We start from the raw sequence: 17,148 nt of genomic DNA on the forward strand, positions 1-17,148 counted from the left end.
AGGAATTTATTGATTTTATTAGGTTCCCTTCAGATTTATTTTAGAAATTCTCAGTATTAATTAACTGCCCAACCCTAAAACAACATTTTATTAGTTGTTTTGGCAAAACATTTCTCACTTGAGGCTGGACACTTCCATCAGTAGCTCTCTAGCTTCTGGTATTGGCATTCTGTTCCACGATTTCTGTACTGTCTCACTAGCAATCCTGCCACAATTGCCACATTCAGAGCCAGGACCATAAAGGAAAGAATATGTAAACTGCTGAAAGGCTGGGCCTGTTGACTTTCTTCTGTGTGGACTTGATTCTGAAATTCTTTAGTTAGAAAAAAGACATCAGAAAAAGAAAAAGCTTTTTTAGCATAATAAATTACTTAGCAAGTTAGACTTTTTCTAGCAAGGATGACAGTATATAAATTTTGGGTTCACTTACATACATTTATATATACATATTCATGCCTAGGGTAGCTAGGTGGCACAGTGAATACAGCGCTGGGCCTTGAGTCAGGAAGACTCTTCTTCTTGTATTCAAATCTGGCCTCAGACACTTAAATAGCTGTGTGACCCTGGGCAAGTCACTTAATCTTGTTTGCCTCAGTTTTCTTGTCTGTAAAATGAGTTGGAGAAGGAAATGGCAAACCACTCTAGTATCTTTGCCAAGAAAACTCCAAGTTGGGTTCATGAAGAGTGAGACATGAGTGAAAATGACTGAACAATACCACCTGTACATATATCCATATATAGTCATACAAATACACATACATACATGGTAATTTGATGGCAGCTACTGTGAACAGGAAGAATAGTGGGCAAATTTGAAAATTAGCTTTCTGTTTATACATCCATTTCAAATGATGCATTGAGTGTGTCAGTTTGAATTTTAGAATGAAGTTTTTCCATATAAGATTAATTGAGCTTTGAATACAGTTGGGAAATTGGACTCATGGAATTCAAACATAACTTTGAAATTAAAACATTGCTCATTCATGGTAAGTAAATGACTCAATGCTGAGTAAAATCTATTTCACAAGCATTTCTTTGAAATGCAAACAACATAATTTCTTCCTATGGATAATTTCTATGCCTAAATTTCAAATTAATGTAAAATAATTTTACAATCAAGTGATTAAAATATTTCCAGTGAATATATTCTTAACGTATTCTGTGTTGTATGTTTAAAAATTTGACTGGATAAGAATAAGTTGACTGTCAACTGAGATGTTGAACTTTAACATTTTTGGAAGTGGCATTCATAATTCAGATTATTTGACACTTTGTATTTGCAAAAGATTTTTACATACATTATACCATTTGGTTCTTGGAGCATTTCTCAAAGGTAGATAGAACATGGATTACTCTCTTCATATTACAGATGAGGTAACTGATGTTCAGACACAGCTAAGGTCTAGTATACTTTCTGCTATGGTAACATGCCAGGTTCCTTCCTATCTAGATTTTTTTTCCCCCTAAACTTTTAATGCTAAAACATAGTTTTATCTTCAAAGATAGCTTGTTTTTCCTTTTAAAAAATGCTTGAGCCATGCATTTTCAAGGACTTACAGGTCCCAATTCCTAGGTGATTTGGAGTAGAGTGTGAAATGGGCCCTGAGACAATAGTTTGTCAAAGCCTTTTTTTTTTTTTCAGGGGTTAGGGGGGTTGGGGTGGGGAAGGAAGGTCTGGTAGAACCTGCCAGAACCTATGCTCCACCAACAGAGCCTTCAAAGGCTCAGGGACACTTCTACTCCTTGGGGCAGTGGCAGAATGACATTTTAGTGGAGGATTCAAATATACAAATGAAATACTGCAAATTTAATTAAAATCATATAGTCGTGATAGAGCTATGTATGGAATATTTAAAATGTTTTTATATCTTTGTTAGTAATTAGCAAATAAAGTAGTTTAAAATTGACATTTTGAAAATGAAATTACTGATGACTCATTTAGGACTTTGTCAGAATAGTTGTTCTCCCTAAAACCTTTAAGCTTGAAATTTACATGCTGCAAGAATGACAACACTTGAATATTTTCTTCTCACTTTTGATTCCCTACTTCATAAATAAAAGCATGTTGCTTACCTGAATTGCTACTTGTAGTATGATCTGTCTTCAGACGAATAGGACCTATGACTGATTCTGTCTTCCATTTATATGAAGAAATAGCTCTTTTTCTTCTAGAGATACAACCTTGATTACATCGAGATTCTGCGTCATTACTTTCACAAATCAAAACTTTACATTGGAGATAAACAGATGCAAGCCTTCTCAAGAACTTAAAAGCACTGAATTGAAATCTTCCATGGTGTTCAGATAGGGGATAGATGTTACAAGTATCATCTTTACTACATCTGTAACACAATTTATAGAGAAGTTAAAAATGATTTTAACCCCAAATATTGGGTACAGATGACAATTTTCTCATTACCTTGGCTGTTGACCTCTCCTCAGCTCCCAAGTAAAATGAGATTTGGGAATGTAGAATTAAAAAAGAGAATGACAAGTTTGCATTAATTAGTTATTTGTCAGAATGCTAGTATAATAAACCAAAATCATGGGTTTATTCAAGGTCTGGTCCCATTGCTTCTATACTCCTTCCCTTTTTCAGATGGCTTGAAAATTAGTGTTTTAGTGGCTCAAAATCATTGCCTCCAACTCAGGTCTCCTGTATGCTTAGCATAACGTCTGTCACATAGTAGGCACTTAATAAATGCTTCTTGATCGACTGACTGTGGGTCATTTGATCTAGTCCAGTTGTTATATATGTTTATTCCATGCCATTTCTATTTCCTCTGGTGCATCTGGGACTGTTCCATGAGAGTGCAATGGGTTGGCTCAACTGTTTCTGATGGGAAAATAATTTGCTAAAAAATATTTTTTTCCCTTCATTTTAACCTATTTAGTTTTATTCCTAAGTGAGATGACAGCTTAGTTGGATCTCTCACCAAGTTTACTTTAAATTAGTTTTTCCTTCTGTGGTGTTTGTCATTTTATGAGTCAAAACACTACTCGTGCTCTTCATCATCATCTGATAATTGACCAGTTGGCACTTACCTGGCCCTGCCTGTAGTTGCCGTCTTTTTGCTTGGTCAGAAGATCAAATGTTTGTTGACCAAGGTGACTTCTAAGCTCTTTTAAATTCCTTGTTATGGGGACTAATTTACATCAGCTTCTTTTGGAAATGGTTGAAGCCTGTCAGTGTCCTTTCCTCTTCCAGTTTCCCATTTAGGGGGCATCAACAGCTTGTTTTAATAGATGTGAGCAGTTTTAGCTGCATATCTCTTCTAGTTTTATTATTCATTTTGTTTTTTGTTCTAATAAGTCAGTGGTCTGACAGTATTCAAAAAGCTTATTTGGGAATAACTTCCATGTCATTCATTATCTTTTAAAATGGAATAAATTTCATTTTGTAATGTGCTATTTGGGACTTGCTATATCCAGTGTTTTCTGATTTTTTTGGGAATAGAAGTATGAGGCTTCTGTGATCATCTACAATCTTTTGACCCTTCTTTTCTTACTCCCAGGCTATATTTTCCAATATTTTTTGCCATTATTCTTTATGCTTACTTTGCATTTAAGTCATCAAATAGCAAGAACATGTTGTAATTTTGAAGGGACACCTCAACCTCTTTACAATCTACAACAGATACTGACACTCAACATGAATTTATTTTCAAGGTGAACTTTTTGTGAATACTCATAAGCACCACAATATGAGATGGTGAAATATCCCATAAAATGATGCTTCTTGCTTCCTTGAAGATGCATAGAAAAATCAACTTTGTCATCTCCTTTATTTTCCTCTTAGAAGAACCCATGGGCCATCCTTCCATGTAGCTATATCTTCCTTTTGTCTCTTGTTTTCATTTGTAGATTGACATGATTCATTTTCTTAAGTAATATGTCCTCATGTTGGTCATTGGACCATTGGGATCTTTCATTTAGAGAACTCACAGATAAATTTATAAAAACTAACTCTTAGTCCTGTCTGCCCCTTTTCTCCCACTTGGTTGTTGTCACTGCAGAAGTAGCTACACAGGACAGAAAGTCATTTTGTATTTTTTTTTTGATTAATAAGTTGTCATGGATCAAAGAATTCATCACCAAGTAATGAACCTACTGGTTATACTTCTCTTCATATTTTAATAGACTTGCTCCTAGAATGCAGACTAAATCTGTTACTAAGGCCATATTTGAAGCTTCCAGCATGGTAAAATCTGCCAGAGTTTCCATTCCATTGGCATTGCCTTTGAGAACCCAGGGTCATCTCTTTGTCTTGATGATACACCAGAATAGTACTTTGTGGAGATACATTAATAGTATAATATTTTGAAAGGATAGGCTATTTTCAGAGATTGGCAAAAGTTTGAATTAATTGCTGAGTTTATAGTGAAGATACACAGAAGTTTAGAAGAAAAAAAACAATCCTAGCAACAAATTTATTTCCAGCAGCAAAGACCCTATGTATAGATCCCCAAACTTTAAAAATAGAGGATCCAACTAGAATTACTGTATCTTGAGTGACTCTTTAGATGTTAATATTAAGTCATAAAATTACTCAATTAAAAATTATAAATTTCACATTTTTAACACCAGGAAACATACAGGTCAAAATAATTTTCCATTCAATTTTTGAACCTCCTAGGTTCACATCAAAGAGTTACATTTTAAGCTTTTTTTTTGTTAATTTACAATAATTATTAAAATACTTCTCGAATATAAGAAAAATGCACCTGTCTCGGATGTTCTAATGTTTTAGTATTCATTTTTTATTGCTTTGTTGCTGCAAAGTTATAATTATCAAGCTTGACCCCAAAGTAAAGAGATATGAAAAAGTATCTTTTGCAATGTGGAGCAATGACAGACTTTATATAAAAAAAAAGTCATAGTTGGCTGGTTGTCTTTGCTGAACTCTTTTATTCCCCTGTTTTTTCATTCTTTTATATTGAGTGGCTTTCTGAAAGTAGGAGAGAGGAGACACTGGGAAATGTATATAATTTAAAAATAAAATATGCCAGCAGAATTCTAAGAAAATAACCATGCTATTGCTAAATATGATTACATAAGTACATACCCACTCCTGATTAGGTCATACGTCGGTGGGGCAAAGTCAGATGTGGGAGATGCTGTACAGGTATCAAGGAACACCACTAGGTCTGGATCTAGCACATGAAGACTGACTTGAACAAAGAGTGTTTGGTTCAAATCCACGTAGTATGGTAAACTGAGTAGAGGACTGTTGAAGGATTCTGACTCGTAAAAAGCCATGCTTATATTATATTTCCCCAAGGCACTTATGTTTTTAATTATATCATCTTCTGTTATATACATTATTTCTACGGTGGAATTGTTTTCCATTTCACATTTCAGAATAATCTGGAGATGTTTCTTACGAGTGATCACCACAGAGCTGGAGGAATTAGTAATAGTGATGATGTTCGTGTAAGTAATGGTGTGACCCTCGACCTGTAGGATCAGACAGAAGTAACATTTTATGTAACAATTGCGTACTAATCCAGGCTTAGGCACAAAAAATTTCTGAAAATAGTGACAACCCTCATTTAAAAACAAACAAAAACAAAAAGCTTGGATTAAAGATTCTACATAAGTACAAAGTGCAATAGAAACCAAATTTATTTTTGCATCAGAAAATACTGGGGCAATGCGAAAGAATAATAGTAAAGAATTAAATAGGTTAAACAATAATAAACGGTTTTCTTCATTGGACATAACTATATTGCCAATTTGATGAACGAATACTGCATAGAATGTTTCTATTACACCCAGTGAACAACAAAGAAATGTTTCCTGGGTAATCTGGTAGTAGCCCCCAAGGGTCCTAGTTACATGGGTTTATTATCTTTGTCACATAAACATATAAACAACGACTACACTTGTTTATAGTACCAATTAACTTGATTCATTTTTATTGCTGTTTCTGTAATATCACTCTTCTCGTACATCCTGGTGAGCATTTTAGTTCAGGTTTTTTTTTTTTTGGTTTTGGTTTATTTTTCCTCCCCAGCATGGTGACAGCTCATACCCTCCTGCTACAGGCCAGAAAATTTTAAAAAACTCTGGGCATGGTGGATAGAAGTGAATGGACTAGAAAACTGAACACTCATCTCTAAATTCTGATGCTGGTCATGTTACCTTGGCCAAGTAACTTTAGTAATACTACTTATATTTGTGTGTCATTATACATAAAAGCAGAGCCTTCTCAAGTCATTATCCTATCTGATCATCACAGCCATGTGAGGTAGATTTGGTAGATGGTACTCAGGACCATTTTGCAAATGAAGGAACTGATTCAGACAAGTTAAGTGACTTGGTGATGGTGATATAAATATTACGTCTCAGAGCCAGAGTCTGAACTCATGGCTTCTGACACCAAGTCTAGCATTCTCTCCATGGCACCACACTGAGTTCAGAAATGGCTAGCTCTGTGACCCTGGGTAAGTCATTTAATTTTTGTTTGCCTCGTTTCCTCACTGTAAAATGGGGAGAATAAGGCACCTCCCTCCCAGGGCTGTTGGGGGGATCAAGTGAGATAATATTCATAAAGCTCTTAGGGGTGCCCAGCACAAAGTAGGTGCTTAATAAATACTTGTTTTCTTCTTCCCTCCTTTGTACACATTTATAAAGTCAGTGTTAAGGGCCTCCACGTTCACACAGCCTTGCCCAACTGACAATGCTTTTTCCCTGAAATTATTTTACACGTACTTCATTTTGACTTACCTACATACATGTTATTTTCTCTCAAACAAAGGTAAGCTCTTTGAGATCAGGGACTCTTTCATTTTTGTTTTTGTAATCCTAATGCTTAATAGTGCCTGAATGAACAGGACAACATTTTTATCTTCTCATTTTATAATAATAGATGAAAGATAAATGAGAATATAGTAGAAAGTGCTTTGAACTCTTCTGAGCAAATGTCTCTTAAAATTAGAAGATGCCAATAGCACATGTATAAATTATCATTAGATCATTTGTGTCCCTTAATATTTAAACATCATTGATTTGTTTCTTGAACATATGATCATTAAACTTTAGAAATGTTAATAAAAACATCATCCTTCAGTTCTTCAGTTCTCTTCAAGTTGCACGCATCTATTTGGGGATCACTTAAACTCGTCAGTACACATCATTGTCACATTACCTGTTTAATTGTACCACATGTATTCAGAGGGATGGAATATTCTAAAACATTGGATACTCTTGGTCTGCAGAGTGGATCATTCAGTTGTAAGTCATTCTCATCATAGTGAAGCGCCTCCAGATAAGATTTGCTTATGATAGCGGTCATTTGGTCAGAAGTGCAGCTCAAGGATGCTGCGATGAAGAGAGGATACAGTTATGCTTTATACTTTTTGAGGCCTGTTGGTTTTCGTGAAGCTTGTCATAAGGGAATATCTATGCAAGTGTAATTGCTGAAAGACATTTTGCCCCAGATTGTGAAGAGGAGAGGTAGCATAAAGTTACACCATTTTCTCTGTACTTAAGAACTTTAAATTGCACATTAGAGTCTGTAAGGTTGATATTTATCATTGTAACCTTCTGGATGGTCTACTTTTAAGTTATAGAAAAATACTAAGATGTTACTTTAAGGCCTTGGCTTTAGAAAACCTCTGGGTAATGTTAGAAATGTCTTACTATACTTGAGGTTTTAAAATTTATTAATTACAGAATAGTTTATATTACTGCTTGTTCCAAAATCATTAACATTCAGTCCCCAGATGAGAGACTGCTTACTGGTACTCAATTCCATTTGGATTATGAGTTACTAAAAGTGGGACATAACTCTCATTTCTAAAGGAATTTAATTAGATCACAAAGTGGGGAATGTCTTGTTTTATTTTCACCCTATTCCATTCACTTCTCCCACTGCTGGAGGGTGGAAAACATCGATTTGTATTATCTACATTTAGGAAGATGGTTAAAGAGACAAATTTAATCCCCAGACTTTTAGGGGTTCTTAACCTGGGTTCTGTGAATTTTAAAAAATACATTTTGATAACTGTATTTCAGTGTAATTGGTTCCTTTTGTAATCATCTGTATCTGATTTTATGCAATTGAAAACATCATTCAGAGAAGGGTTCCATAGACTTGACTAGATTGCCAAAGAAATCCACGATGCGAGAGAACCATTGCCCCAGAGCTTGAAATGAGGCCTTGTGTCTTTGGTGTGAGAACAGTGGAAAATCACAAGCAACTAAGGATAAAAAACATAATTGATTTTAGAACATGAAGGCACGAATCATCCACCGTTGATCTTTGTATCTACCACAATGCAGAGTACATTGCAAAGTATGTATTATATACATAATACATAGTTTATTAAAGGAATGACTTTGTGCAGCCTTAATATTATTAAAAGCCAGTAAGAGAACATGGATTGTGACCTACTGTTGACCTTTTTTTCATAAAGTGGAGAATAAGTAGCAGAGAAGCCTCGGTAGGAATTGGCATAATCCGTAGAGAGCACCACTGTCAGAGAGTTTGAAGAAGACTGAAAGCTGGTCGTGATCCGACCACACACTTGTCCAAGCAAGCCGGAATTTGTGGAGGGACCATCATAGACAGCAATGAAGTCAAATCTGCAGTTGTCATCTATTTCTAAGCTAGAGAATCAGGGAAATGTGATGAGTAGGTTTTCAGGGCTCGAACAGCAACTATTGATCCCACAATCCTGACCACCATGAAGCTCAAATAATTAGAATGTTTCTGCAATGGCAAGTGATTTTTAAAAACTAAATCATAATAATTCACACATAAATACTTTCTGGTTTACAAAGTACTTCCCTAACAACCCTGTAAAGTCAGAAGTCCAAGTGTTATCTTCATTTCACAAACTAGGAGGCTTAGATTTAGAGATGAAGGTGACTTGCCCTGGGAGCCCACAGCTGCTAGGCTTCAAGGCCACAAGCTAAGTTAGAGACTTCTGACTTTAAGGTCAGTGCTACTTGCTAATAATGATGCCTTCTGAAGAAGAGGACCAATAACATCACGAGGGTGATGTCTTGACTTGTGCGCAAATTGGATTTAAGTGAGGCAGACTTGTGCAAAGCCATCAGCCTCACTCTTTCCTCCAGAGTTACTGGAATCCAGTGTCAAGACAAGAGTCAAGATGACTGGCGATAGCCTAAGGGTATGCACAGTTTTATATCTCTTTGGGCATAGTTCCATATTGTTCTCAGGAATGGTTGGATCAGTTCACTACTCCACCAACAGGGTATTAGTGCTCCAATTTTTCTACATCCCTTCCAACATTTTCTATCATATGGGCCAATCTGGTAAGTGTGAAGTGGTGCCTCAGAATTGTTTTAATTTGCTTTTTTCTAATCCAGGGGTGGGTAACCTTTAGCCTTGAGGCTACCACATGTGGCCCTCTAGGTCCTCAAGTACAGCCCTTTGACTGAATCCAAACTTCACAGAACAAATCCCCTTAATAAAAGGATTTTGTTCTGTAAAACTTAGACTCTGTCAAAAGACTTCACCCAGGGACGCAGAAGGCCATGTGTGGCCTCGAGGCTACAGGTTCCCCACATCTAATCAATAGGGATTTAGAGCATTTTTTCATGACTGGTGATAGCTTGGGCAGCTAGGTAGCACAGTCGACAGTGTCAGGCTTGGAGTCAGGAAGACCTGAGTTCAAATGCAACTTCACATACTTACTAGATGTGTGAATCTGGGCAAGTTGCTTAACCCTGTTTGCCTCAGTTTCCTTATCTGTAAAGTGAGCTGGAGAAGGAAATGGCAAACCACTCCAGTATCTTTGCCAAGAAAACCCCAAATAGGATCACAAAGAATTGGACACAACTGAACAACAACAATTTTAACTATATGTTATTTTCAAATATATGTATATTATGTATATATTATATATGTAAATATTACTAGTTTTCATTATATTCTAATTCCTTGAAAATGGATAATCCTGTTTGTTACCAGATCATTCGGTGAATCTAAGCATTTCATTTACTACCTCTCTTTATAGAAGAAACCAAGATTCACTACACTTTGTATAACTACAATGATATGTAGGTTAAGCCAAGTATAATACTTACAAAATCTCTTCGAAGTTTAGATGTATTATGTAGCCTTTATCCACTTGTATGTGCCACACACAATAAGCAAACTCTGGGTGTGCCTGTGGGTAATTAGGGCTGGTAAAGGAGCCCCCAAAATCATTAAGGTAGCCTCCGCAGTTATCAATGCCTGAAACAACAAAGTAAAGGACTAAATATACAAATCTAGATGCAAGCAAGGTCAGTTACTGTTAAATATTAACCAGGTTTAATATTGGGGCACCTTGGCTTGCATGAAGTTAGAGGATTACAAGAATTATTCCTTTCCTCTCCACAGAGACATGATGAAGTGATTTGGCCATGGCCCCACCATTGTGTAATCTTGAAGTTATCGGGTTCCTTTGCACCCCAATGGGATCTCTAGTCAGGTTATGAGAAAGAGAATCTGATTTGTTTCAGGCCCCTGCACACAGGCTTTAGTTTTTACAATATAATAACAGTTTGCATTAGATAACACAAGCACTTAATATAGGTTATATCACTTGAAATCACAAAAGTCTTGTGAGTTACACTAAGGTACTATGTCTTTATCCTTTTATAAATGTGGAAAATGTACCCTATTAAAGGCAAAGAGCCTTGCCCATTGCCAAATAGCCAGCAAATGAGACAGGTCTTGAACCTGACTACAAAGCTACCCAGAGTCTTTCTCCCTTACTGCACTGCCTCAGCTCGTTGGCAATAGCAACTGCAAATGAGTGAAAACTCAACATAACCACTATTATTAGGAAAGAGGAAGTTATTTACTCAGGGTTCTCTACCTCTATTCCCTTCCCCTTCCCAGTCACTTTGTATTTTATTTGAATAGAGCTTGTATTTGAGTGGCAGCATGATATAGTAGGGAGTAAGCCTTAGAATCAGGAAGATCTGTGTGTAAGGCCAGGCAGCCCCTGATACATACAAACTCTGATACTGCCCCCTCCAAATGTGTGTATATGCATTTGTATCTATATACATATATGTAATACATATGCACATGTATACAGGTGTGTATATATATATATATAATATATATATATATATATATATAAATACATATCCATGAATGAATATAAATTGAGGGTGGGCGTTTTTTTGGTTTATAACCCCAGTGCCTAGTACAGTGCCCAATATAATGTTCAATATTACAGGCTGTTGAACTGAAGCCGTATTTGAGGACTCCCTAGCCTGAAACTTTGGGGTATTGTGCTCAGAGTGAACTTTAATGGTATATTTCTTCAAGTTTCTCTCATTAGATTGGTGCTAACTTACTTGTTTCTGAGGAAAAGTAGTAATAGAAAACAAAGGCACTTCTTTCAATTACTGAAGAGCTGGTGGATATCTGAAATGTCAGGCTGTTAGATGATGACTCAAACACTGGGACATAGTCAACTTTGCTGCAGACTTTCCCAAGGAGAGGCGTATCAGTGGAGGGACCATCATAAATTTGAATGTTTTCAACTTCACAACTTGCACCTGGGTCAAATCTGTGGGCAAAAAAAACACTTGTGAAATGACTGGTCTTTCCTGCATCTATCCTTTCCCTGATCCAATATGTATCCTGTGTAGTCACTGGAGCAATTTTCATAGGACCCAGCTCTGATATTGTCACCTTCCTGCCCAAAACCAAAATGGTTCACTATTGCCTGCCAGGTTAATCCCTAAGAGTGGCATCTGAGGCCTGCCATGGTGTGGTGGCACAACCTCACCAGCTTTGTCTTGTATTACTCCCTCTCATATACGCTGTGCTATTGTCAAGCCAGGCTACTCACCATTTTCCAAACTGTTCTTTGCCTTCCATATCTTTGATCATGTTATGCCCTCAACCAAGAAAGCCCTTTTTCCTCTGTTTGTTGAAATCTGACCTGTCCATCTACTATTACAAAAAGACTTCCTTGCTTTGCCAGGATAGAAGGAATCTCTCTCTTCTAAGGTATTTCAGAGTACTTTTAAAAAACTTCTCCTATGTACACATATTTTGATTGGTATTAGAATTATCTGTCTATATGTCTTATCTCTCCCAAGTACATTATAAATTCTTGTGGGGCAGGGACCAGTACTGTATTTATCTTTGCAGCAAAGGATCTAAAGTTTGAAGGCATCTTAGAGATCTTCTAAATCAACCACTTTATTTTGCAGATGAGGAAACAGGCCCAATGATGTTTGAGCAACTTGCTAAACATCATGTAGGGAGTGAGTAGCAGAGAGGGAAGGGGCCTGGAATCATTCAATCAATCAGTAAACATTATTAAGCACTTACTATGTGCCAGGCACTGTGCTAAGCACTGGGAATACAAAAAGAGACAAAAGATAGTTCTTTCCCTCAAGGAGCTTACAATCTAATGGGGAAGACAATATGCAGACAAATGTACAAAATGAGCCATACTTAGGATAAATAGGAAATAACAGAGGGAAGGCCTTAGATTTAAGAGAAGTTAGGGAAGGCTTTCTGTAGAAGGTGGGATTTTAGTTGGAACTTCAAGGATGTCAGGGAGGTTGGTAGTTTAAGTGGAGGACAGTGTTCCAGCCACTGGGGACAGCCAGAGAGAATGCCCAGAGCCAAGGGATGGAGTATCTTGTTCATGGAACATCCAGGAGCTCAGTGTCACTGGATCAAAAAGTTTGTACTGGGGAGTAAGGTGAAAGAAGATTGGAAAGGTTTGAAGGGCTTTGAATGCCAGAGAATTTTGTGTTTGATCCTAGAGGTGATAGGGAACCACTGAAGTTTACTGTGTAGGGGGGGCTGAACTCTGAGGTATTCCTATAATTAGAGCTCATAATTCTGATCTGAAAGAGAATCCAGCAAAGAGACATAGAAGGAACTTCCACGTAGGAGAACGAGGAGAGAGAGTGGTGTTCCAAAAACTGAGAGAGAAAGTATCCAGGAGAGAGAGAGTGATCATTAATGTCAAAGGCTGCAGGGCATTCTAGGGGAAAGAGGATTGAGAAAAAGGCATTGGATTTGGCAACTAAAAGATCATCAGTAACTTTGGACAGTGTTGGTGTAATGATAAGGCTAGAAGCTGGATTGTAAGGAGTTAAGAGAATGGGAAGAGAGAAAGTGGAAACACCTACTGTAAATATATGATTGCTGAGTTTCTGATGAAATTAAAAAATAATTTCCCAGTGAATTTAGAATTTTAGAACTGATTTCCATGGAAACATATATATGCATATATGTTTAATTATTTTACCTGATTGCCTAAGCAGTTTACTAAATCTAAACTTCAGCATTATTTTTTTATATTTTATTTTTCCCAATTACATGTAAACATTTTTAACATTTAAAAAAAATTCTGCATTCCAAATTCTCTCCTCTCCTTCGTTCCTCTCCCCCACCGCGAGACGATAAGCCATCTGATATAATACATGTGTTATCATGTAATACATATTTCTATGTTAGTCATTTTGTGTAAACCAGCTTTTTGAACTCTATTCTGTTACATTCTGATCTTGTCTCTAGCTTGGCATTTAAGGTCCTTAAAATTTTTTCTCCAACCTACCTTTCCAGGCTTATGTCATATCATTTCCCTTCCTGCATTTTATGTTCCATCCAAACCAGTCTATTTTTGGCTCCCTTAAATCAGCAGCACCTTAAATCTCCTGCCTACAAGACGTTGCATAGATTGTCTTCTCTGCCTAGGAAGGAACTCCCCATTTCTGTTTCTTGGGATTCTTAGTTTCCTTTAAGATAAAGGTCACGTACCATTTCCCACACGATTATCCACTTTGCTGTTAGATTTCTCTCCCTTCTAATATTGCCATGTATATACTTACCTGTTTGAATGTTGTATCCCTCTAGTAGAATATAGAGATTGATTCCATTTTTATCTTTGTATCTCTAAAACCAAGCAACATGATTTGTACATTAATTGGTGCTTAATAAATGCCTGTTGGATGGTGATTATGCTTCCTGCCATATTGTTCTGTATAATGTATTAAAATGGGAAGGGTGAAGGGCACAAAGGATGCCACTTTATTAATTTTCTATGGAAATCAATACATTTAATATTATTCTTGCTTCCCTCCCCCACCCCGATTTCTCTGGGGCAAAGGGGGCACATATCTTCCCCTCTTACATATTATGTAATAGTCAATATTTATATAGCACTTCATGTTTGCAAAGAACTTAGCATTCCTCATCTCATTTGAGTCCTAAAACAACCCTGAGAGGTAGGTACAATAAATATTATTTTCCCCATTTGAGGAAACTGAGGCTCAGTGACTTACTGAAAGTGGGAAAAGATGAGTCTGACAGTTTCATTTCCTGGTCTTTCTATTGTCCAGGTGCAGCTTTCCTCGGCATTGAGGTTCAGGATCAGAGCCTTTTGGATCTCTTCTAGGAGGCCCCCGCAGCTCGATCTGCCTGATTGGGACAATACTTCAGAGCTCGTGATCAATAGTTACAGTCATTCCCTCCAGCCCATTTCCCTACACAATGAAGAATGAACCAAATGTAAGCACAATTTTTAAAATTCCCGTTGGCAAAAACCAAAGTGATAGAGGGACTGGTACTGTTTGAAAATGAATTTCCAACTCCTAGAATTTATGTGTTGAAAATACATAAGAACTTTCTGTATATTAAAGAGGAAGAAGAGGGGGGTGGCAAATACATACATGCACACAGTCTACCACTACCACACAGGTGAATTAATAAGAAAGCCAACTATTTATAAAGAAAAAGGCTTCCCAAGATTAGTTACAATAAAAACACCTCTATTTAGAAATGTATTATATTGTTGGCTGGCTCATCTTTCGTTTGACAAGAAGGGGCTAACCCTGCTTGTGACTTTGACTTTTTTTCAAAGAAAGATGTGGGCCAATGAAGCCTCAGTCCCAGAGTTTGGGAAGACCCCAGCACTCATTTCCCTCATTTTTACAGATGAGGGAACCTGAGGGTCAGAGAAGTTTAGCACTGTCCCCCCGCCCCAGTCTCTTATGTGGTTTTTCTTACCTTGAGGCACCTTCAAATTTTTTTCTGCCAGACATGATGAAATTAAAAGGGCTAAAGAAACAAACCTTCGTACTCCCTCCATTTTTGTAAATGGCCCATCCACTCAGGAGGCTCTCATCTTTTATACTCAAGTTTTGTAATTATTTATATAAAGATTAGTAGCTTTACTATTTGAGATCAGTGACTCTTGTCAGTTTCTAGGTAAGGGAGGTAGTTGATACAAGTGGGAAAACAGCAGGTGTTTTCCATAGGTCTCTACTGAAATTGAGTTACCTTAGTTCTAGTATACTTCCTTACTGGAGACCAACATGTTCTCACTTCACTTATTATTTGCCAGTTTAGAAGACATGTTAGTGGTTTCATAATCAAGCTACTGCTTGGCCCCTCCATTGGAGCAGAACTTCAACCTGACAGAATTATATTCTTGACTTTCCACCCCCAACCCCTAGTTGTTTTGGTTTTTTTGTAATGATAACTCTTTCCCCCTTAACAATAACACCCATATGGTATAGCTCTAGTAGGGCAGTAGGTGTGAATACTTTTGCTTTTCAAAAAGATTATATCAAGTCACATCTCCATTAGCAATGTGATACATAAAACATTTGTGTGTTTACCATGCTGTAGACACTGTACTAAACAAGACAAAAAACTCCGTTCATAACCCTCAAGTAGCTTACAGTCTAATGAGAGAAAACTATACATAAAGGGAAGCTGGAAGAGGGGAAGAGGGTGTGTGTTTATGGCTGCGTGATTGGAAGTCAGTCACTAGGAGGTGAGGTGGAGATCTGATTCTGGTCAAGAATCATCTTTCACAACCCAAGGTGGTGGCCTGTTTCTCTATATCCCTTCCAGAACTTAATTTTATCATTAAAAACCCCCCACCAATCTTTGCCAAATTAATGGGGGTAAGGTGGCAATTCTGAGTTTACAATTTTTATTTTTCAGATTATTAGACAGTTTGAACAAATTTTCAAGCGGTTCTTGCTTATTCATGTCTCTTCTTTTGAGAACTGCTCATTTTCTTTGACCATTATCTACTGGGGAATTGATCTTAACTTTTATAAGTTTATTCCAATTCATTATATATTTTGCATGAGAAAGAAATACTTATGTAAAGATTCCCCCCTCCCCCATTGAGTGAGCTTTTTTCTTTTCCTTTTCAATTTTATTGGTTTTTCATATGCAAAAACTACCTTCAGGGGCTGCTAGGTTGCACAGTAGATAAAGCACGGCCCTGGAGTCAGGAGGACCTGAATTCAAATCCGGTCTCAGACACATAACACTTGACATTTACTAGCTGTGTGACCCTGGGCAAGTCACTTAATCCCAATTGCCTCACAAAAACAAAACAAAACAAAACAAAACAAAACAAAAAACAACCAACCAAATAAATAAAAAACAAACAAACGAAACAACTATCTTCATAATGGGGTCCATTTCTTTTGTCTGCTGGGTTTTTTTTCTCCTCTCCAGAATTGCTATGGATATACCATTTCATTTTCTTTTAATCATTTTATGATTTTTTTGTATTTATGTCATTGATTCAATTGCATTTTGGGGGGGGGTATATTGTAAGAGATATAGAGCTAGTCACTTTTTTCCTGCTCTAGTGTTAATTTTCCCCAACAGCTTTTATTTAACAAAGAGTCTCTTCCCTTGTATTCTATGAGGACCTGATAAAGAAGCATTTGTGAGTTCAGAACAAGGTTGAGATATCAAAGTTCTTGTAGTGTAGAGTTAGGAGTAGGGTCATACAGAGCTTGGGGGGAAAAAACCTGGCAAACCCAAGGGTAAAAAGAGAAAAGGCAAAAAGGAGAAAAAGAAAGTAGACTCTGCTGTGGCAGAGAAAGGAGTTATCAAGGAGGGCAATTGGTCCTAAAGACATCTGGGAACAGACACACTGGGTGATGTTGCTAGTTATACTCATCAGTTCCAAGAATGCACAACTCAGGTGCCACTTTGGATATGGAATGTTTTCTGGCTCTCCCAGTTATTAGCACGCCTTCCCTCTTGAAATCACTATGCACACACATCCATCCATCCATCTATCTATCTGTCTATCTATCTATCTATCTATCTATCTATCTATCTATCTATCTATGGAGGGAGAGAGAGACAGAGAGAGAGACAGAGAAAGA

The 17,148-nt window shown here is 37.0% G+C and overlaps 1 protein-coding gene across 1 annotated transcript; it reads right to left on the bottom strand.

Annotated features, from left to right (window-relative positions):
- Positions 1 to 137: 137 nt before the first annotated feature.
- Positions 138 to 15,092, bottom strand: CUZD1 (CUB and zona pellucida like domains 1). Its single transcript, XM_078151609.1, has 10 exons — positions 15,011 to 15,092; positions 14,695 to 14,722; positions 14,287 to 14,445; positions 11,329 to 11,543; positions 10,060 to 10,210; positions 8,399 to 8,613; positions 7,151 to 7,323; positions 5,066 to 5,457; positions 2,074 to 2,342; positions 138 to 313 (listed from the first exon to the last, which is right to left on the bottom strand). The coding sequence occupies exons 1-10, from the start codon at positions 15,090 to 15,092 to the stop codon at positions 138 to 140; spliced, it is 1,860 nt and encodes a 619-aa protein (XP_078007735.1).
- Positions 15,093 to 17,148: the final 2,056 nt, after the last annotated feature.

The sequence above is a fragment of the Phascolarctos cinereus genome, unplaced genomic scaffold (assembly GCF_003287225.1).
Source record: "Phascolarctos cinereus isolate Bilbo 61053 unplaced genomic scaffold, phaCin_HiC Scaffold_3;HRSCAF=262, whole genome shotgun sequence".
Taxonomy (NCBI): Eukaryota; Metazoa; Chordata; class Mammalia; order Diprotodontia; family Phascolarctidae; genus Phascolarctos; species Phascolarctos cinereus.